Source organism: Muscardinus avellanarius, assembly GCF_963383645.1.
Source record: "Muscardinus avellanarius genome assembly, chromosome: 3".
In the NCBI taxonomy this organism is placed as follows: Eukaryota; Metazoa; Chordata; class Mammalia; order Rodentia; family Gliridae; genus Muscardinus; species Muscardinus avellanarius.
In genome coordinates, this window is record NC_137788.1 from 48,820,556 (window position 1) to 48,842,864 (window position 22,309).

Sequence of the window (22,309 nt, forward strand, 5' to 3'; positions counted from 1 at the left end):
TGGAATGGAGAGAGGAGACTGCTACAGTCAGGAGGCTGTCAAGAGAGGATCTAATAGGGCATAAACCTTGCCAGGTGCCAGACAGGGCCTTTCATGTTCTGTTTTGGTCAGTTCTCATGAGTCAGGGAAGGTTGATAAGAGCACTAACAAGATATTTACCACTTGCTGCCTCTCCAAAAGAGTCTAGCTTGTATTCTTAAAAGAACTGAGAAGAGATTACTTTGAACCATTGAGGGGAAGGTGGAGATAAGAAAATACCATGAGCAGGAACTAAATGTCCAGACAGGAGGGCAGTCTTGATCTCTACCTGGGGCTGAAAAATGATGGCTTTGGTGGTCCCTGAAAGCAGCACTAGCTGATCACCATGCCTGTGTTACCTCACTTCCTTGACTTGATTTTCTTGTTTATAAAATAGGAAAGTCATACCTACCCCATAAGGTTGTAGGGCATTTGAATGAGTAAATAAAATAGTATTGACTTATGGTAGGTACTGCAAAAATGGTAGCATTCCTATTGTTTGTGTTTTGGTGGGCCAACTACACATTGCTAGTAAATATTTGTGGCAGGATTAGAACCTGTCATTGTCTAATCATGAATCCTTTCCCTGAACCTACACTACCTTCAGTACCAGTCATTTGGACTGTGAAAAATTAGTTTCACTTTTGCTTCCTTTAAGCTTTTTCTCCACTGATTTGACTTCCTTTAATACTTGTATATTGTTGAGGCATTCACTCCGCAAAATAGGGGCCTTGTTTCATTACATGTGTTGGGTCATTTTAACCAAATGTTTTTGGGATGTTAGAGGTAGAAACATAACAATCTGGTCTTCAAATGTTTTATACAAGGCCTTTAAACCAGAGCCTGCATGAATAACTATTATGACTCTGTCCAGAATTATGGAACATTGGCCATAATGAGCCCATGGACACAATGTAAAAAAGTCTCTTCATTTTATTGGATGGAATTTTACATTTGCAATAAGACCAGGAAATTGCTCTGAGAATCCTTATCTCTGTTTTGATAGATATCAAAGAACAATCCCCATGGGTACAATGAATAGAGAGAGTTGCAACTCTCATCTAGATAATTTAGGTCAAAGTACCCTTAAGGTACTCTCACTCTATACCCTGAAGGTATAGAATGACATATTTTTACTTAGATTAGCTAAATGAATGAGTTGGAAAGACAAGTGTTTACTTCATTTTGCAGTAGATAATTTGTGTACTTCTTTCTTCTTTTCGTCCACCCATCAACCTTATTTTCTTTCCAATAATCAATAATTTTTACTGATTATATAATGCACTGGGCATAATTCTGGACTTTGGTGATGCAGAAATGTAAATGACTGGGACTACTTTCTTAAATATTATTCAGAGATCAGTGATGTTAATCTCTCTATTTACCTGTTTCAGGTTTGGTCACATTGTACCCAAATCCGGAGCTCTGAGAGCTAGCAGATCTAAGTGTACAAAGGTCATGTCACTAACCACTAGTGACAGACATGTAAAGTATTAACATCACCCTCGATTTTCTATTGAGGGAACCAAAAGAGGAAAAGGCTAAGTAACTTCTAGATCACAAAGTCACAATGAGACCTGATCTAGGATTTCTGATCCTAACACACATGCTTTTGATGTCAATGGATGTAAATTGCATCCGCAAACTCCCAACTGAAGCTCTTCTGTAGTACAATCCTTTCTGAGTCTCAATTCCTCGGATTACAAAATGGGGATAATAATGATGAAAATATGGGGATTTTGATGAAATAGTACATGTAAAAGGAGGTAAGAGACATGAAGACAAGGAGTCCTCCTGACCTGTCCTGGGCCCTGATCAGGAGCACCTCTCACGCCCTGCCCTCCCTCCATCATGTGCCACCTTCTCCATCATGAGCTTCCCCTCCCACTCCAAGGCCCATTTATACCTGTGTGCGCACACACAAAGCCTTCACATCGCACATGACTTCTGCATGGTCTGCTGGTGACACAGTCTTCTACTTCCTTGTCAGGAAAGTCACATGGTTCCCCATGGAACTGAGAGGGCCGGAGCAGGTAGGCATGTCTGTACTGTAGCAGAGAGGAGCAAGGTGAACCTGAGGTGGGACCTCTAGGACCTCGGGAGAAGAGGGATACTCTATGCAAATGAGGGGTCCTCAGCCAGGGTTGGCCTGCAGGAGAGCACAGCATGGTGGATTACTGCTCTCCTGCCCTTGGGCTTCCTCCATTGTATATACTTAAGGGTCTGTGTGGCGAGTGGCTGTTTGCCTGGGTGTTTCTTCACTAGGCTGAGAGCTATCTCTGAGTTGGGGAACTTGTCTTTAATCTCTACATCGACAATGATCTGTCAAGATTTGCTGAATGTGGGAGAAGCATGGACTTTGAAACTCAGAGTTAGCAAGCAGACACAGGTACCCAGTTTAACAGTAAATAAATAAATATAAATTATCTCTCAGCTTAATTACTTTAGTGGGTTGATTTATTTTTCCCCTTTATTTCTCAAATAAATGAAACAAGCCACACTGGCCTGATAATTTCTACTTATTTGATGTTAGACAAGTAAACTAACCTTTGTAGGTCTCATTTTACTCATCTGTAAACTGGGGACAATACATTACCTAAATGTATAGTTCTAGAGTTTAAACTTAAATATATAATCTCAATGTGTTGGTGTTTTTCTGGCACATAGTACAATTTCTTGTAGCTATTTTTATTATCAATGATTTTTAGCAGCCAGTATTACTGTATGTCTACCTTATTGTTCATTTATTCTAAAAATATTGATTGAACTACTCCATGTTAAAATGTCTACCTTATTGTTCATTTATTCTAAAAATATTGATTGAACTACTCCATGTTAAAAAGTAGGGTGTTAATTTTCCTTGCTTGTATGTTGGGTTTTAATCTTTTATTTTTCTTTCTTTTTATACTAGGGATCGAACCCAGGGGTGTTCTATCTCTAAGCTAACCCCCTAGCCCTTTTTATTTTTTATTTTGAGACAAAGTCTCACTAAGCTGCGGAGGGTTTTGATAAATTGCTGAGGTTGATCTCAAAATTGCTAACCTTCTGTCTCAGCCTCGCAAGCATTTGTATTACAGGCATGCACCTGTAATACAATGCCTAGCTTGGTTTGTAATCATAATCAGGCCCTTTATCCTGGCTTCAAGAAGTCATAAATGGCAGTGATGGTGGGCACTTGGCAGTGACAACAGTGTGATGGATGTATGGCAGGGCAACTACAGAGCTCTCTGTGAGCACAGAGCGGAAGCTCCAAAGCAAACTTAGAAGATGGTGGAAGCTTCTAGAAGAAGTGACATCTAGGCTGAAACTTGCCAGCTGAGTAAGAGTATTGGACAGACGCAGAGAGCTGGTGTGAGCATGGCAGAGAAGAACAACCTGGTCAGGGCAAACTGCTGCTGGCCCAAAGCTGAGAGACAGAAGAGCAAAGAGGAACTCATCATGACCGAAGGGAAGAGTGCACAAGGGAGAGTGGAAGAGCTGGAGACCACAAAGGAAAAGTAGGAGGGAGGAAGACAGAAGGTGAGTAATGAGTTCTAAAACAGGAAGAAAAGTTGTTTTATGTTCCATGGCACAGCGTGGTAACTACAGTCTACAAAAAATACATATACAACTCAAAATAACTAGTGAAAAGATAATGAGGATTCTTAATGCAGCAACACATATAAATGCTCATGTTTGAAGAGATAGAAATACTAATTACTCTGATTTCATTATTACATATTGTATATAGATATCAACTTATTATTTCATTATTACATATTGTACATAGGTACCAACTTATTATACCATACTCTATTAATAAGTACACATATGTTGATTAAGCATTAAAATAAAGCCGCACACACACATACCCCACTGGAAGACTAGCCCCAGGCTTCATAGGCCAGGTGGACTTGAGTGTGGAAATGACAGAAAGAACACATACATCTCTGAGTCGAGGTTGAAAGGTTTTGTTGAGCCCCCAGCTGGTGACCCTGCAGACAGGGATGACTTCTGGCTGAGGGAGTCTGCAGCAAACTCAGAGTGAGGTGCTCTGGCTAGCTGGCTCATGCTGAGTCTTCCGGGTTGATGGTGCAGATGAAGCAATTATCCAGATAATTGGATCAATGTTGATAACTTCAGCAAGAAAACCTACTCTGGGAACTGAATGATCCTGCTTGGCTCTCACCATTGATCCAATTAACTGTGTAATTGTCCTGGGCCCACTTCCCCGGCCTCTTTAGAGTCCTAGCTGGGATAAGCTTTCTTTCTCAAAGATCTGGGTACACAGTAACCTTTTTATTTCTCCTGACCCATCCGCTATTCCCAGAGCAAGGACACTGGGTCAGTGCTCCCATGACAAGGAAGGCTTATCTGCAGACAAATACCAGAGCGAGGGTCGGTTTTACTAGAACAGTAGAGGAGTCAGCAGCCTGAGCTCAAGGCCTGCATTTTTTCCTAGGGGACCCCAAGAACTTACTTACCTGCTCTGAGTCTCTATTTACCTGTCTGTCTAGTGAAAAGGATGACAACCATCCTTCCTTTTTTACAGACAAATCAGAAAATAAAATAAGCTCAAACAAAAAATGTTGATGAAGCACCTATTTTGTAGCAAAAATTGGCCTGCGTACTTAAGACACAGAACTGAGTAAGTCTTTACATGTTTACTGTTGAGTGAAGATAAATAATAAGCACCATGGAGTGGTGTGGTTAGCATGAGAATACAGGGTCTTAAGGATCTACTGCAGCTTGCTTTATCTAACAGAAGGTGGGGCTGGGAAGCAGTCAAGGAGGGTTTCTCAAAAGAGATGGCCCTGAGTGAGTTTCAAGTTATGAGAAGGGAGTAAATGTATTAGCCAGTGAAGGACATGGAAAAGGCCATTCCTGGCATGAAAGGTATGAACAAAGGCACAGAGTGAAGTGGCTACAAGAATGCAAATACTCAGTGTGTAGAGTTGGGGTTTTTGTGGAGATGCAGGTCAGGTTAGGTTATACTACCAGGCTGGACTCTCTCCTCTGCACCCTAGGTAGACTTTGAATGGTTTCAAGCTAAGGAAAGATGGGTCCAACTTTCTATGTGGTAGTTTTCCCTGGCTGTACCACGAAAGATGGGCTGGAAGAGCAGCTTGGAAGCAGGAGGTCTGACTAGGAACCTACAAAGTCAATTGTGCTTGGATGATGTTGAAGGATCAGACAGAGGATCTGACTGCTTTAACTAGACATCTCAGAGGATAAAGGTTCAAGAACTGAGTCAGCCAACATTCTTGAAGGCCTATACTGTCCTGGGCACTGTTGGCAGTGCCTTGACCGGTCTTGCTGAGGATCAGGGTTCTTGTAAGCTAGAGCCATCCTGAGGTCCAGATTCTTACCCTTTTCTTCTGACAGGGGTCGCATGCTGTCCAGGAGGACCAGCTGGACAGTTCACAATCAACAGGCATTGGGCTGACATCCACGCTCCGTGTCTGTCTGTTCTTAGCAAGGCTCTCGTTGACTGCCCTAGACTCAAAGGAATGACGCCTTTCACCACTGAACAGTCATCATAAAAGAAAAGAGTCAAGTATTAGAAGGGAATGACATTATCTCCAGTCATCTATCCATCCATCCAATAAATATATATTTGTTCACTAATGCATGGCTATCAGTTTATCATTCCTGTAGTGGTTAATTCACCCAACAAATGTTTATTGAACACCCAGGAAGTGTTTGACATTATTGCCAGCTATGGCTGAAGGAATATTGAACCTGGATCAGAAGACACTCTATTAGTAGATGGTGATTTCTGTGTGGGTTTTCAACCTATATGAGCTTCATTTTTCCAATCATTTATATTATGGGGTTAATAATACCTGCCTCATAAGGCTCTTTTTGGAATTAAAAATGATAGTATGCTGGAAAGCACTTTACAAACTCTAAAGTGCTACAGATATGCGGGAACTATAGCTAAATGTACCATACTCTGCCGTTTGTGTTCATCTCTAAGCCTCTTTTTTATCTTCTGGAATATGAGTGATTTGGACTAGATGGTCTTTAAGCTACCTCTTCACATTAAGAGTCTATGAGCCGGGCGTGGTGGCGCACGCTTGTAATCCCCGCGCTTGGGAAGCGGAGACAGGAGGATCGTGCAGGTTCGAAGCCAGCCACGCTGGCGTAAGAGACCCTGTTTCAAAAATATAAAATAGGTCTGGGAGTGTAGCCCGGAGGTAGAAGGGCTTCCAGAAACCCCAGTACCACCAAAAAAAAAAAAAAAAAAAAAGAGTCTATGAAACATTTACTGAGAATAAATGACATTCAGGGTAGTGGGCTGTGGGGAATACAGAGAAATATGATATAGGTTCTGTCTTCTAGAACTCACAGTTTGTCTTAGAGCTAGACAAGAGAAACATGTATTGTGTCTTAGTTCTATGGGACATTACCAGTAGGCAAGGTATTGAAGCATGCAGGGCCTGTGGCCACAAGCTGTGCTTAGGGCATGTGCAGGCTGGAGGGTCATGGTGGGGAAGCTAGTGCAGGAATGCCAGTGAGCAATGTGAATAGCAGTGGCCGGGGAGAGGCAAGGGGCAGGCAGTTCTCAGGTGGAAGTGATGGGTCATTGGATGGTGCATGGTTCCTATATAGGTTAGGAACTTAGGATGAGCTCTATGTAGAGATAGATACAGATATGATCATGAGAAGCTGTGGAAAAGAATGAGACTGTTCTTCAGTGGAAAAACAGGGAGAGGGTAAGCTCTAGGGAAGCTGTACCACTTGAGACTGGGAGAGACTGTGTCCTAACAATCCAGGGTGTGGGGAGTCTGTGGAGGAGAATGGGGGTGGGGTGGGACCTGGGAGTGCTGAGAGACAGATGGCAGATGGAGTCACATCTGCTGAGCATCCAAGCAACAAGAGACCTGAACTGTGCTAAGAAGACTAGGCAATGGTTTTTGTTGAATGCCTGGTATACGATGGAACAGGAGTTAAAGAATGAACATGTTATTTACTCTGCCTGAACCTCCAATTTCTCCTATAATATAATGGGTATATTATGATTCTTTTTCTTTACCTGAAAGACTGCATACTGACTAAGATTCTTTATAATTTGTGTTTCTTTTCAAGCCCTAAAAAGAAGATAAAGAAAAAAGAAAGATTTTCTTTGCACCCATGGTACTAGGTGTTCTACCCATGCAGTCTCACTTGATCCCCACAGCAATGTGAGATGACAGCTCTAGAACACTGATACTTGGACAGAGATCCTGTGACAATTGGGAAATGGCCCAGAGAAACAGTGACATGCCCACTGTCATGGAGCTGGCATGCAGTAGTGTGGGAATCTGAACCGAGATTGGTTTGACTCCAGAGCATGTATTTTGTCCACTAGCCTTCTCTGTCTGGAAGGGAATGGACCAGCACTCACTCCAGTGATCCTCTTCAGTGTATGTAAAACCCTTCCATCCCTGTATCCTAGATTGAGTCATTAGGGAAAGCATCACAGTTGTCACTACCTCATCTACACAGGATGTCACTCCAGACAAGGTCATTAACAATACATTCTCACTTGGAAAAAGCCCTAGAAAGAGGGTAATATTAAAGACAGTGAAATCTATCTCCATGACTGCCCCAGAGATCAGCAAAAATCAATTGCCTAGTAAGGTTGGATCTTTAAGAAAAGGTCAAAGAATCTACTGGAAACCACAGGTGGATTTTAAAATGGTGAGGTGAGGCAGGATGCTCCATGCCAGCAGGAGGTCTCAGAATGGGCTCCTATCTACTAATTTGCCCAGGTTTGACAAAACAATATTGTCTGTGATTTGGCTTCTCCTAAGCATGTATTTGACAGCTCTGCAGGGTACCCTTTTCCTATTTCAACTACAAAACAGTAACATTGTGTTTTTTGCAACTATCAACCCAACTCTGAACCATATGGAGACTGAAAGGATAAGTAATGTATACACTAGCTATTAAGAGTCCCAATTATTTTCTTTTCTGAGATGTAAAAGCCTATTAAATGGGCAACATGATCACTTACAGAAGGAACTTGGTAAGAGGTAGTTATAACCACCAGATCTCTCATTCTTACACCCAATTTTCATTACGGATGTGGCAATATAATGAAGTAATCAGCTGAATAAATAGTATGTTTGTAAATTACAGTGGATAAGATGTGCATGGTTTATTAGTACAACAAAATGCAAATCTAAAAGAAAGGAAAACATTAATCGCAATCCTGTGAATAGCATTGAGCTACATGGAGAACGGGTCTAGTCAGGGTCTCTGTGTGTGGTTATGTACACCTTTCACCCTGGTGAATTTCTATGGAAACGAACCAGAAACATGTTTTGGCTAATTGGCTTGAATTCTGTCATTTAACAATCTCTATGTGTTTAACTGAAAAATTAAACATGCTTAGAGAAGTACAAAAAAAAAAAAGAGAGAGAGAGAGAGAAACACCCACATACTCACACCCAGATTGACAATTGTCAACCTTCTGGCACACTTGTTCAGTCTTTTCTTTTCTTTTTTTTTGTGGGTCTGCGGATGGAACTCAGTGGCATTCAACCTCCGAGGTACATCCCTTGCCCTATTTGTTGTTCTTTATTTTGAAACAGGGTCTCACTAAATTGCAGAGGGCCTCACTAAGTAGTAGCTGAGGCTGTCTGTGAACCACGATCCTCTGGTCTCAGCCGCTTGAATGCTGAGATTACAAGCATGTGCCACCATGCCCAGCTTGTTCTATGTCTTTGTAATTAAAAAATTTTCCTATAAATTGGATATATTCATTTGGCAGCAAGCCCAGTCCCATTTCCCTCCTCTCCTCTTTAGAGAGGACTATTGTCATGAATTTAGAATGTATTCTTCTAGTATCTTTTAAATTTTTTCACATATACACACTATATACAGAATTGCTTTGGTGTGTTTTCCTCATACTATGCATAGTAGTCTGAAACTTGTGCCTGCCAATCAACATTGCATTTCTGAGGCCTATCCATTTTGATTCATGAGGACACTTAACTTCATTTCCCTTAGCTAGATATTCTGTACTAGGATGTATATTGCATTTTATTTATTTTTTCTTTTTTGAGGGACATTTCTATTTTCCCAGTGCTTTGCAATTGAAAATAATGCTAAAATAAACACCCTTGAACAAGTCCTTGAACATGTGTTCTCCCTACTTAAAAGCTGGCAAGGATGTTCCTTTCTTTGGGGTGCATGGAATGCCGATGCCAGCACCATGACATATTTCCCTAGGTCCAGGTCTCTGACTCTGTTTCAAACAGGCATCTCTGATCAAAATAAAGATGGATCAATCAAGTACAGCAGGATTAGGTCAGCAGTAAATTTCAAGTCATCAGCCTAGAGAGATGGGGTGCATCAATATCTTTTGGCTTTTCATAGAAATGTCCTGACACAACAACTTTCTTGTCACACACAATTTGTTAGGCAGCTGCATCCCCTTTGTAAACAACATCCTTCCTCTTTGCTAGAAGAGGGCAGCTTCTGGGTGGCAGGTTTTCAATTTCTCTTCACTTTGCCATTTACTGTTGAAGAAATGAAATTTAAAGCAACATCTCCAGGCAACAAATATGTGGCCTAGAGACAGAGAAAATGGCCTTGGAGTCCAGCAAGTAAGGTACCCTATGCAGGTAGCGGGTAGAAAAATGTCTTAGTGAAGACAGAAAGATAAGACAAAAAAGAATATACAAGGACTCTGGAATCCAATCATTTCCTCAAACTGAATCCACATTCTGGTGTTATGGATATAAAATGCTTGAAGTAATTAAGTCCCGAGGGCTGTGATCTAATCAATGGATAAACCCATTGTAATGGGTATAACTTGAACAGGTAGGGTGTGGCTGGAAGAGGTGGTTCTTGGGGGTGTGGTCTTGGAGATTATATTTGGTTCCTCCTCCCTTTGCCAGCTCTCTCTTGCCTCTCTGATGCCCATGATGTGAGAGCAGAGACTTTCTCTCTCCCTCTATCAACCTCCTGCTGCCTTGCTCTGGGCTTCTGATTCTGGCCTCTAATGGACTGAACCCAGAATCTCCAAAAACAAAAACAACAACAACAAAAAACCCCCCAAACCTGGGTAAATAAATATTTCTTCCTCCACGTTGTATGGCCAGTTACTTTGGATTATAGCAGTAAGAATGTTAACCAAGACATCTCTATACAACTATATTTTCTCTCTGAGCCTCAGTTTTCTTCTAAGGCGGTAAACAATAGCACCTACCCTTAGTAGCTGTGAGGATGAGTGCTATCATAACTAAGCACCTCGCACAGAGTAGCAATCAGTGGTGAGCAACTGTTCTTATGACAATGTGACTTGATTATGATTGAATAAAACTGAAATGCTTTCTTAGCTAATATGAAGGAGTTTCAGCATTTTTCTCATCCAGACTTTTAATTCCCTTCATGACTCTAGCTTAAGAAGCACAGGTGGGAATGAGAACATTAAACCTGGATCAGGCAGGATGGTAACTCACTAAACACTGGAGGATCCTCTCTCCTTTCTGAGGGTCAGTCAGTTATTCTGAATTATGTGAAAAAAAGAAAACATCCCATCATGACGTAGCTGTGAAGCTCACTAAGGTCTCCCAACCTACACTATGCCAATCTGGGACCTCTACTCCCGACCTTAGCAAGAACTTCCTAATTATAGCTCTGACTATAATTTTTGCTCCTTCACTTCAAACTCGTGACAAGGTATAAACCCTTTAGCTGGCACTCTAGCATCCCTCAACTCTGCCCATGATCCAACTCCCACTTACTCCCATGCCAGCTCATCCTTTGTCATTCCCACCTTGGTCTACACTGAAGGCTACTGAAAAATACCTACTGAAGTCTCAGGAATGAGCCTTCACCTATACAGTTCCCTCTGCATGACATACCCTTCCATTTTTTCGATCCCATGCTCAGTAAAGTTGTTCACTCTTAACTCTGTTCCTATTTCCCCTGTACTATCTATTACAACACACACACACACACACACACACACACACACACACAATCCTTGAGCTTAATTATTCTCTTGCCAAGGTGAAAGTTCTGCTCATTCTAATAGTGATGACTGGCACATCCATTGGATGCAGAAGACTTGCAGTCTTGATCTCTGGAGTAGCACCTAGTGGGGGCTGAGCAGTCAGCACAGCTCAAACCAAAGGGTGTATTCAACAGGGGTGGTTGGGGTCCTCATACTAAATGAGAGATTGTGCTCAGGTAGTAGTTTAGGACTATTAGCAATGGCTTCAACATTCTCTTTTCCCATAAGACTGCTTTCAAGGGAGCGTGGAATGCTTGACTGCTTCAACATCTCATACAGGGGCTTCTTGTTCACCAGGAGGGTCTCCAAAATTACCAAGTCACTGAATGTCTTTCATTGGAGCCCAAGTTTGAGTTCTCACCAAGATATTTTCTTTAGCTTGTCTTTCTTGCATCATATTAATGGAGACTCAAAATGATGAAATAAACAAGCACTTAACTGCTGGGAACATCTAGTGTGTGTGTGTGTGTGTGTGTGTGTGTGTGTGTGTGTGTGTGAGAGAGAGAGAGAGAGAGAGAGAGAGAGAGAGAGAGAGAGAGAGAGAGAAGACTGACTGACGACTCTGGGTTGATAATTAGGTAGAACAGGTCACCCCATATATTAAAATCATTCATATGAATTGGCTCCTTTTTTCTATACATAGCAAAGCATCGTTTGCATAAAGAATCAAACCAAGGCTTTGTTCAGAATATAGAACAAATGTCCCATTCTTCTCAGCATGATAATATGTCAGTTTCTTATGGAAACTTTTGTTGAAATAAGACTCTTGTTTCCACAATAATGTGAAGGGAACTGTTGATATTATTTTATTAAATGCATGCGAATTGCTTTAAGAGATGTCCCTCATTCCACAGGCATGCAGCAGAGGCAGAGACAGCCAGCACTGTGTGGCTGTACATTCCCTGCCCTATGATTGATCAGGGAATCATCTGTAACTGTCACTTACCTGCAGCCAGGCAAATGGAGACAGCCCAGGGTGACACAGAGAAGAAACGCCTGTGCCCACACCCCCCATTCCCCTGTCTTCATTTTCTCTGTGACAGAGATCAGGCAAGGCTTCTGGTTCCATGAAAAGCTGGACAGTGAGTGCAACGTGTCAGCCTTGTCCCCACAGAGCAAACAACTCGGCAGAATAAACAGAAAGCTACAGTGCCTAGAAACTCTGTAGACTTTGCACAGACAGAAAACTTTACTTCGATGCTGCAAACCAATGGTGGTGATAGAAAAATCCCACAGCAACTAGGTTTTTATTCCTGTCTCAAAATGTTTGGGTGAGCGCGGAGCAGATAAGCTATCATAATGCGATACGTGCTCTCCATTCAAACTGACCATATTGTAATACTTCCTCTACCACGTACTAGCCAAATTCTCTGTGTTTTTGCTTCAGTTTTCTCGTCTGCAAAATAGTAATAATGAAATAAGTCAGTGTAAAGAAAGTGGTTAGAGCAGGCTCACACTGAGCACTCAGACATGTATGCTTTTCTTCTTAAGTAGAATTCAAGATTTGGAGTTTTACAGACCCAAGCTTGAATCCTAGTTTTGCCTCTTTTCAGCTGTGCGATTTTGAGGATAATTCTAGAGCTTATTGACTTGAGTTGAAATTCTATTTGATTCACTAGCTATGTGACCCAGGGCAAAATTGCTAGCCCTGCCTGCGTCAAATTTTCCTTGCATAAAAAATAGTGATAATATGAGTATTCATCTTATAGAGTTGTGGTAAAGATTGAATAAATACAGATATTCAAAAAAGTTTGAACATTTTTTCTGGCATATACTATGTGCTCTGTCTATAAGTCAGCTGACATTTTTATTGATTATTTGATTTTATTCTCTCATATTTAAATTGGGAGAACTATGCCTACCTATCACTCAAGGTTAGGAGAATCAGATGAGTTACTAAACATAAACAAGTTGCCCAAACAGGCATTATAAAAATGTCAATGATAAGAGAATCATGACCCAAATATGTGTGGTTGTTGAATAGTCCTTATGCAGAATTTCATTATATTTAGGGAGTAGACAGCTTCCCTGAGCTCCTCAGGAAGTAGAGTGTAGAAGCCTGGTACAGGTGGATTTAACACTGATTTCTGATATTTACTAGGGACCTTAAAGAGCCACAAGTGACAGTCACATCTGAGTGAAGCTCAGTAAACACTCCTGCCCTTTACCTGTCACCTCCGTCCATTCAACTCAAAGGAGACACGCTGTCCTTCCTCCAGGGCTAACATGGCTAGGGCAGGCATCCCTCATGTATTATGAGTCAAGTTTGTTTTTATTGAGCCTAGATATGTGCTTCAACTTCCTCTTTTTAGTACTATTCTGGATCATTCCCAGTTTAGCCCACTGTCTCTTGCCATTCAACTGACTTAGGGGAAAATAATCCACTAAAGCACTATTGAAATGGCATCTCCCATGCAAATGTTCACTCCAAACCCTCTAGAAATACTTCTTAAATGCCTGTAGTCTGGGTGTTTTCACACTTCAGTGCCAGCTTGCACAGTGTCAGCCCTGATTCCAATCTGGTCAGGGTGCCACCTACCTGTGAGGAACCGTAGGACAGTGGTGTGAGAGAGCACTGTGCCAACTCGGAGGCAGCATGCAAAGTACTGAGGCTCTCACAAGTAACTGGCAGCCTCTAGAGTCAACAAAGACCGAAATGCACTAGCCTGGCATTTCAAAACCAAAATGATACCCATGAAGGGCTGAGTCATGGTGTCCATGCTGTTGATACATCAGGAAAAGGGAGGAGTCCTTGGAGGGAAGAGGCAACCGGAGAAGGTGAGAGTGAGCTGGAGAAAGGATCTGATGGTTTTCAACCAGTTACATGATTTCTCTAGGAGTCTGTTTTCTCATCTGTAAAATAAGGATAGTAATTAATCAATACCCAGTTCATGAGGTTGCTTTGAAGATTGAATATATAAAACCTGAAGCCTTTAAAGCTCTTTCCTGACTCCTCTTGTACGTTTTCTTTTTCTTTTTTTGTACTAGAGATTGAACCAAGAGGAGTTCTGCTTCCAAGCTACATACCTAGCCTCATTGTAAAAAAATTTTTTTTCTATATTGAAAGAGGTTCTTGTTAAAGTGCTGAGGGCTGGCATCAAATCTGCAATCCTCTTATCCCAGCCTCCCAAATACTGGAATTACAGGCATGCACAGCACACATGGCTTCTTTTCTGACTCTTAGGTGCTACTCCACCTAGCCATGCCTGCCAGAGCACCTGGGCTGGGATTGGACATGCTAAAAGGAAGAGCATTGAGAGGCTGGTGGGGGTCACAGAAGACAGTGGCCCTTCATACTTGCTGTATCCAAAATACAGAACACAGCAGGATTCCCCCGCCCCCATGCCATTTCCATTGCTATCAGCACAAGGTACAATGTCACCACTGTCCCAAAAGATGAAAAGATGCAGGTTGCTTGAACTTTGACACCACTGACTGTGGTAGTTAATCATTTGTAAAGAAGCAGAAAATTGGAGTTTCAAGAAATATCCCTGTTTCTCTATCTCTCTGCATTTAAGAGAAGCCAGATCCTTACAAGACAAAGGTTCCCTTGGACTTTCTCAACCCAGTGTACTCAAGCAGGATGTGCACGCTAAGAGGGCAATTACATGAATAGCCATGTGCTCTTATGCCAGACTTTTGTGCATGTTGTTACCTCTGCCCATCTGGCTAATTATGTGCCACCTGGCTAGATGTAACTCATTATTTAGGTTTTATACTAATGTCACTTATAAGAAAGCCTTCCCAGTTAATTCCCCTGGGGTTCTTTGGTTCCTGGCTCCTACAGGTCTCCTGGAATTTTAACCTCATAATGCCCATAGTGGTTTCAGGGGCTGCCCACCTGAGGTCCTGCCAAAGCAATGACAGCCTTAGGCTGCAGGGATTGTAATACACATATTTTTACAGACAGGTTTCAGCCATTTAACTGTCTTCTCATTCATCATCTTGTTTAATCTTGACAAGAAGCCAAAAAACTAAGAATTACCTTCCATGCTTTTGGGAAGCTGGCTCCATAGCTATCAGGAGAAAATTTATGGCTAGATACAAAATTTTTTTCTGACCCTAAATTCTTTTTTGTTTTAAACCTTGAGGCTTTACCTTGCTCTTAGAGAATGCCAGCACTGACTCAGATCTAACACCAAGACTATCTGGTCTAGCTGCTCATATTAAGGGACACAGCTCTTGCTGATGACGACAAGGGAACTTTTAAAAGGGATTATATGTCTATAAACCTTTAAACTGTACATAGAAATTCACAGCATTAGGTCCACAAGCTTAAAAACAGTTTGTTGTTTTCCAACCTTTGATAATTGACTTTTTGCTGCTACCCAGTTCCACAGTTGATGTCATATTTTCAGGATTTACAATAGTGGCATTCTACTTTCTAGAACCTATTTCTATATTCATTAGCTTTTGCTAAATAACAAATGATCATAAAATATAGTAGCTTAAAACAATAAGCATTTATCAGCTCACAATTCTTTAGGTCATCAAATAGGTATAGGCTACACTGGCTGGTTCTGCTGATCTTGCCTGGTTTTATTGGCTGGTGGGTTGGCAGGTTCTGGTTGATCCCAGATGGCCTAACTCACATGCCTGGAGATTCATTCTGTCTCCCATTTGGTACTGACCATGGGATGACATGATGGGGTGACTGGGTCACATGTCTCCAAATAGATGAACTCAGGTTGACCTCGTGATTCCCAATGCAAAGTATTTTCCAAGTCTCTCTTCATATTGTGTTTCTTAATGTCACATTGGCCAAAGCAGTGGCCAAACCCATATTCACAGGATGAAGAAGTAGCTTATACCTGATGATGGGAGAACTGTAAAGTCATGTTACAAAGCTGGAAGGAACTGGTACACATATTGCAGTTTATTATGGTTATATGTCACGTTCATGCTGGAGCAGATACAAACCACTATGGCTTCTCCATTTCTCTCTTTGTTAGCCCTAGTGCTTTGGAAACCTGTGTTCAGATAGCAGTGTCTTAAGGTAGAGGAAGCCCACACTCCTGAGTCCCCATATAGAGCGGAGCCCCTTCTAACCCACAAAGGACACTATTGAGTGGTAACTTAAAAATTGTTGTGCTATGTCATCGAGATCTTATTATGGTTTATGTGTTGCTGCAACCATTGATGCCCTAACCTAAAAACATACCATTAATATAGTCTTATGTTGCATGTGAAATTTGGTGTACATGCATGTATTTTTCTGAGGAAAAAATCAATAACTTTTCTAAGATTCTCAAAAGCATTTTATATTTAAAAGAAGTAAAAACAAAACATTACCTCAAGAGATATAACTTTTCAAGCTCACAGTATCATTTGTTGCCCCTTCAAAGGAAGGGTTGGACAGTCTAAAGTGTTTGGGGAATAAAAAAAATATTAAGATTGGCATCTTATTTCTCCCATTTATTAGTTAATATCCTGGAAAAAAAAAACCTTACATCTTTTGAGCAATAGCTTCCTTAGTTTCTAAGTCATATTTGTTAATAAAAATACTTCTATAACCATTTATTGAGTGTCTACTAGCTACTAGGCATGGTGCTAGGTGAATAAATATCAAGATGAGTGTGTGACAGACCTTCCCTGTGAGAGCTGATGGCCCATTGCAGAGGCCGAGTGATGCTATGTCATGGCGGTATAGTATGCCAAGTCCAGAGATGGAGGTCTACACAGTGTAATCTGGGTATCTGTCATGGTGTGTGTGTGTGTGTGTGTGTGTGTGTGTGTGTGTGTGTGTGTGTGTATTGAAAAACTTGTCTTTCTCAGAAGTGAGATGATCCTTATAGGTTAAGGAGGAGTTTGGAAACCAAAGGTAGAGCTACAGGGAGAGAACAGAAAAGTTGAAATCCAAAGGTGAGCAGTCACCGAGGATGTAAGAGAAAACCAAGGCCATTCAGAGTCGCTGGAGCAGAGTTCAGCATGACTAGCAGAAAGCAACAAACCTGGAGAGACAGTAGCAGCCAGATCACGTAGGGCCTGATGGGTAGTGCTAATGACATGGATTTCATCCTAAGTACAGGGGGAGCTCCTGATGGGCCTTAGGAAGGAAAAGCTGGGGCAGCTTTCTTTGTCAGAGAGATTACTCTCGCTGCAGTGTAGAGAATGGATTAGGGGAAGGCAAATTGGAGCAGAGAGACCTGTTAGGAAGCTGAGTGATGATGCAGGCCTGAATTAGGAAAGTGTTAGGAGGGTTGGAGAGCAGCATAAACATAATGTCTGTCTCATGACATTGTTGAAGAAGTCAATACTACTCTATCTGAGAAGGGCTTTGGAAAATATGCAGCTCCACACAAAGGGTGGATTATTATGACAAGATTATGACTCTCTGTTAAGGAAAGAATATTAAGTCCCCAGGGCTGAATTTGGCAGCTGTACAAGCAGCGCCACTCTGGAAAGCACACTTTCCTTCTTTCATCACCCACATACCTGTAGATTACAGCACAGGCTCACCTACCTCCAGGTGAGCTCCATGCTTTCCAGCCCATCCTGCCTGGATCCCAGAGGGCAGTTCTGTCCCCCTCCTACTGCTCCAGAGTCTTAATCAGTGTCTAGGGATCCCTCATCTCTACAGAGTTCACTGTAGGTTTTTCCTTAAGGTGGGGCACCTGTTTTAAAAGAGCTCTTAGCAGATGGCTGGCTGTGATAATGACATCCCGGGAGGTGGCTATGCATATTAGAACTCTTTCCCCATGGCATATGTATCATCACCACCATGGCTCAAAACTGTCCAAGAAAGAGGTGTGATGGGTTGAGAAAGCAGCAGGATCCCTAGAGAACTATATGAGGGGAAATAACATCCAAATTAGAAACGAAAATGGCTTTATTCACACCAGAAAAATAAGAAGAAGAAAAAAAAGAAAAATAATGACAGTCTAGTATTAAGGAAGGGCTTCATCCTTTTGTGGCAAAAAGGCTAGTTGTTCATAGACCCCTTTCTTCTTAGAGGAAGGGACTACAAGAGGAACTACACTTTCCAGCTTCCTTTGCTATTACATGTGGTGCTGAGGCAAAGGTCTGCCGATAGGAGATGGGGAGGAATGATGTTTGTCAATTTTGTCTGGTTCCTAAGAAACCTCCCAAGTGTAATTCTACAGCCTCTCCTTTCCCCATATTTCCCTTTGATGTGGAGACCCAGTGACTCTGGAAGCAGGTGTTAAAGGAAAGACCTCTGGCAGCTTAGGTTCCAGCATGACTGCACAGAACATAATCTTTCCCATCCCCTGCAGATCAAACTATGCATGAGTAAGAAAGGAACTTTTACTGTGCTAAGCCACTTAGATCTCAGAGATTTTCTGCTATACTGGTGAGCATTACCTAATTTAGTATTCCTCTTTCCCCATCATTCTCATTCCCAACCTCACAGGATAGCAAGCATGCACTGTGAAAATCAGAAGTCAAAAACAGCATCTCAGTGGCCAGCATCCATGACATACCTCTGGTTCTGGCAGAAAGGCAGCAACTATTGGCAGAGGAGGCTCACCATCCATTCAGGGTTGTGTTTATCCTCATTGACAGATTCAGGAATAATATATCCTATATTATGTGCACCTGAATATAAAGAATATGAATTTTGCTGGGCATGGTGGCACATGCTTATAATCCCCGCGCTTGGGAGGCAGAGACAGGAGGATCACGCAGATTTGAAGCCAGCTGTGCTGACTTAAGAGACCCTGTTTCCAAATAAAAATATAAAAATAAGTCTGGTAGTGTAGCCCAGAGGCAGAAGGGCTTCCAGGAACCCCAGTGCCACAAAAAAAAAAAAGAATATGAATTTCTTTGTAGACATCACAAGATTTTTCTATTGTATATGATAAAGTATAGACATGAAGGTAACAGTGCTATGGTTTAGATACAGTTTGAACATTTTCCCCAAAAGTTCATGTGATAGAATCACAGTCTCCAGCATGTCAGTGAAGAGATAGTGGAACTTTTAAGAGGTGGGACCTAGTAGAAGGTTATTAGGTCATAAAGAAACTGCTGTTGGAAGGGATTTCATTGTTCTGAGAGAAAATTTTTATAAAACAAGGCCATCATACACACTTGTTTTATTTTGCAAACAGCTAGTTCTTTCTCCATATCTCCACCATGTGTGTCACACAGCCTGCAGGCCCTTCAGCCCTTGGCAGAACACCAGAACCATGTTGTTTAGACTCCCCAGTCACCAGAATCATAAGCCAAGTAAACCTTTTTATTTTATAAAGCTCTCAGCCTCTGGTATTTTGTTATAGCAATATAAAACAGATGAAAAAAAAGATGGATTTAGTGTACTGTGTATAGCATATATACTTTAAAATCAATAAGAGGCATACAAAGAACATTTCATAAGCACTGGTGACAATACTGAGCATTATAATAGCCAGATAGATGCAAGAGGTCAACAGTGTGTCCCAAAAGAAAAGGTTGAGCTGAGCGTGGTGGTGCATGCTTGTAATTCCAGAATTTGGGAGGCTGAGACAGGAGGATCATGGTTCGTGGCCAGCCTCAGCTACTTCATGAGGCCCTCTGCAACTGTGAGACCCTATTTCAAAATAAAGATTAAAAAAATAGGGTTGGAGGTGTCACTTGGAGGTATATGCCCCTGGATTCCATCCCCAGTATTAAAAAAAAAATAAGGTGGGCTAGAGTGCTCAGAGCTTAGTATTCTGCAGCTCTGTCTCCATCGGGACATGCTGATAAGTATAATTGGGAAGACTGAGAATATAGCCTTTATGGTTTAGGTTGTTGCTACTGATTTAGGGCACGGAGTAGAGATGCTGCTTAGGTCTTGATTATTGGCCATAGTGCCAGTCAGAAAAGACATGGCAGTATATATGAAGAGAAGTGGTCAACAAGAAACAGTAAAAGACAGGTGGACCATGAGAGTAATAGAAAACTTGCTTTCAGTGGAGCTGCCAAGTAGGGGGAATTTTAGACATTGGCCATGGAGCAATAGCATCTCTAGAATTCACACGTGGATGGTGCCAGACACTGTATGGTTCACAGGTTACTCAGCAGTTCTTAGTGTCTCTATATAATCACATGTTTACATGTAATTACACTGGAGGCACAGTACATAATATTATCTAATTAAATGCTTTTATGGTTCTCAAAAATCTTTGAATGTTTTAGTGACCTTATGATGCCATTGACATCATTGGCATAGCAATGGAACATCTCAAGTTCAAATTAGAGAAAAAATATTTTGTTTTTCGTGAATGTTTTTATATACATTGAGGCAAGTAGATGTTTAAAAAATAAAGTGTTCCGAGTATTCATTTTCTATATCAAATATTTCTAGGAATGCTAGAAAGTTGTGCTAGAAAGGGAAAATGAGATTCTATTTCATGAAACTAATTACCTAGGGATTCTCAACAATTGGATGGATTATAGAGTTGCACTGATTTTGTAGATTAACTGTGGCAAATGGTAAAATTTAAGCCACTTTGTTCATCTGTTCATTTACTCACTATAAGGTCAAGTTTAAACTCCTTAGCCCAGAAAATGAGGAATTTCTCAGTCCATATGATTCTGATGATTCTTCACACACAAATCTAAACTTCGCATAAATTTATACATGTATGTATGTGTATATATATATATATATATATATGTGTGTGTGTGTGTGTGTGTGTGTGTGTGTGTGTGTGTATAATGTCTACTGTGCACTGGGCCAAACCTTTTGCTTGAGTAGAGGATGCATCAGTAAATATTTGCCTTGGCTCCCTACCCTTATGGAGTTTTCTGTTTTGTAGAGAAAATAATAATCTCAATAATACATACATATAATTTTGACTTTAGTAACTGTAAATAGAAACCGAATACTTTCCTGATTTTGATGGGGTAACAGCTGGGCAGGGAAATTTGGGAAACTTTCCCTATGCTTTTGAAGCCCCAAACTAAAGAGTGAAGAGGCTGACGAGTCATACTTTTGTGTTGTGATACAATTACTGACATTAAATGGTATTTCAAGGGTTCTGATATGTTGTGTTGCCATAAGAAAGTACCCAGCAAGCACATAATGTTTTACGGTCTGTTTTCTCCCTTGTACTTCCTCTTTCCCTCTCTTCTTCCTTCCCCAATTCTCTTCCATTACTTTACTTGTCTTTTTTCAACTTTTATGAGATTTCTTTTCTTTCCAAGTCTTCCACATGTTAGAGATCATCTAATGTCATATACTTACATGAATGACCCCTTTGACTCTATCCTGCATTGGGAGGGGAAGTGGAGGGAAAAAAGGTATGGGAGAATGAAACACACCAAATAATGTTTTGTTCATATATTAGGATGTACCAATAATAAATTATAAAAAGAACTTGCCCTAAAGCTCTGTGCTTTAAAATAACAATGCCATTATTACTTAGAATTCTATAGGTCAAGAATTCAGGTTAGGCATAGCAGGATTGGTCATATATGTACCCTGAGATATCTGTCAAACTAAAATATCACAAATGGTTTCTCTACTCACAGATTTGTTGGCTCAGTTCTGAAGCTCAACAGTGGATGGATGGCTCTGGCAGTTTAACTGGGGCCTTTGCTCTCCTAAAAGCCCCTTTCTCTCCAAGTAGCCTCTCCACAGGCCTCTCCATATTGTCTGACTTCTAGGGGATATGAGACTTCATGGATCCCACGAGGAGAAAAGCAGAAGCTACTAAATCTTTTTAGAGCATTGGCAGGGAGCTGGAGTACTTGTGTTTTATCTCATATTCCACTGGTCAAAGTGGGTCAGGGGTGAGCTTTAACTTCTCCATGGGGAGAAGATTGACAGGGGCAAGGCCCATTGAAAGCTATCTTTGAAGTCCAGTTACCACATCTAGGTACTAGTATTATTTAGTGTGGAATTTCTTTTTTAATATAAATAAATCAAAAGTGCCTCTATATTCCCAAGAAAGTCCCAAAGTACCTACCTTTAGATATTGCTGACAAAGAATATGGCTCACGGAGGTTGGTGGTGCTTCTTGACCAGAGGCAGAGGCAGGCCATTGTAGACCAATACAAGGGAAATTGCTGGCAGACTCACAGCAATATAGCAATTCTCTGATCAGGATTCAAGATTTACAGTGGACTTTGAGAATCAGCAGGTGTAAAGGGCCATTTTTTCAAAAGATTTTAAGACCCTTCAATACATTTCCCTTCTGAATCTTGGCTCCTCAACTAAACAATAAGATGGCAGTCTATGGAGAATGGGACACTGGGCATTTCAGATCCATAGGACTTATCTAATTAGTGTAAACTGAAGCTAGACTCACCTGGGTTCCTTTGAAGACCGAGAAATAGATGATGACCAGAGCCCACCCAAAGAGTCTAGTAGCC

General features: G+C 41.2%; 1 protein-coding gene across 1 annotated transcript in view; it reads right to left on the minus strand.

The window, feature by feature from the left end:
* C8B (complement C8 beta chain) overlaps nt 1–21,979 on the minus strand; it is a gene marked incomplete at both ends in the record, with an annotated part of 51,357 nt that extends 29,378 nt beyond the window's left edge. The window contains 4 exons of the mRNA XM_080691429.1: nt 1,925–2,066; nt 5,367–5,523; nt 11,958–12,045; nt 21,904–21,979. Coding sequence (XP_080547555.1) covers nt 1,925–2,066; nt 5,367–5,523; nt 11,958–12,045; nt 21,904–21,979 — 463 coding nt within the window. The remainder of the gene's footprint in view (nt 1–1,924; nt 2,067–5,366; nt 5,524–11,957; nt 12,046–21,903) is intronic.
* Between the last annotated feature and the right edge of the window lie 330 nt (nt 21,980–22,309).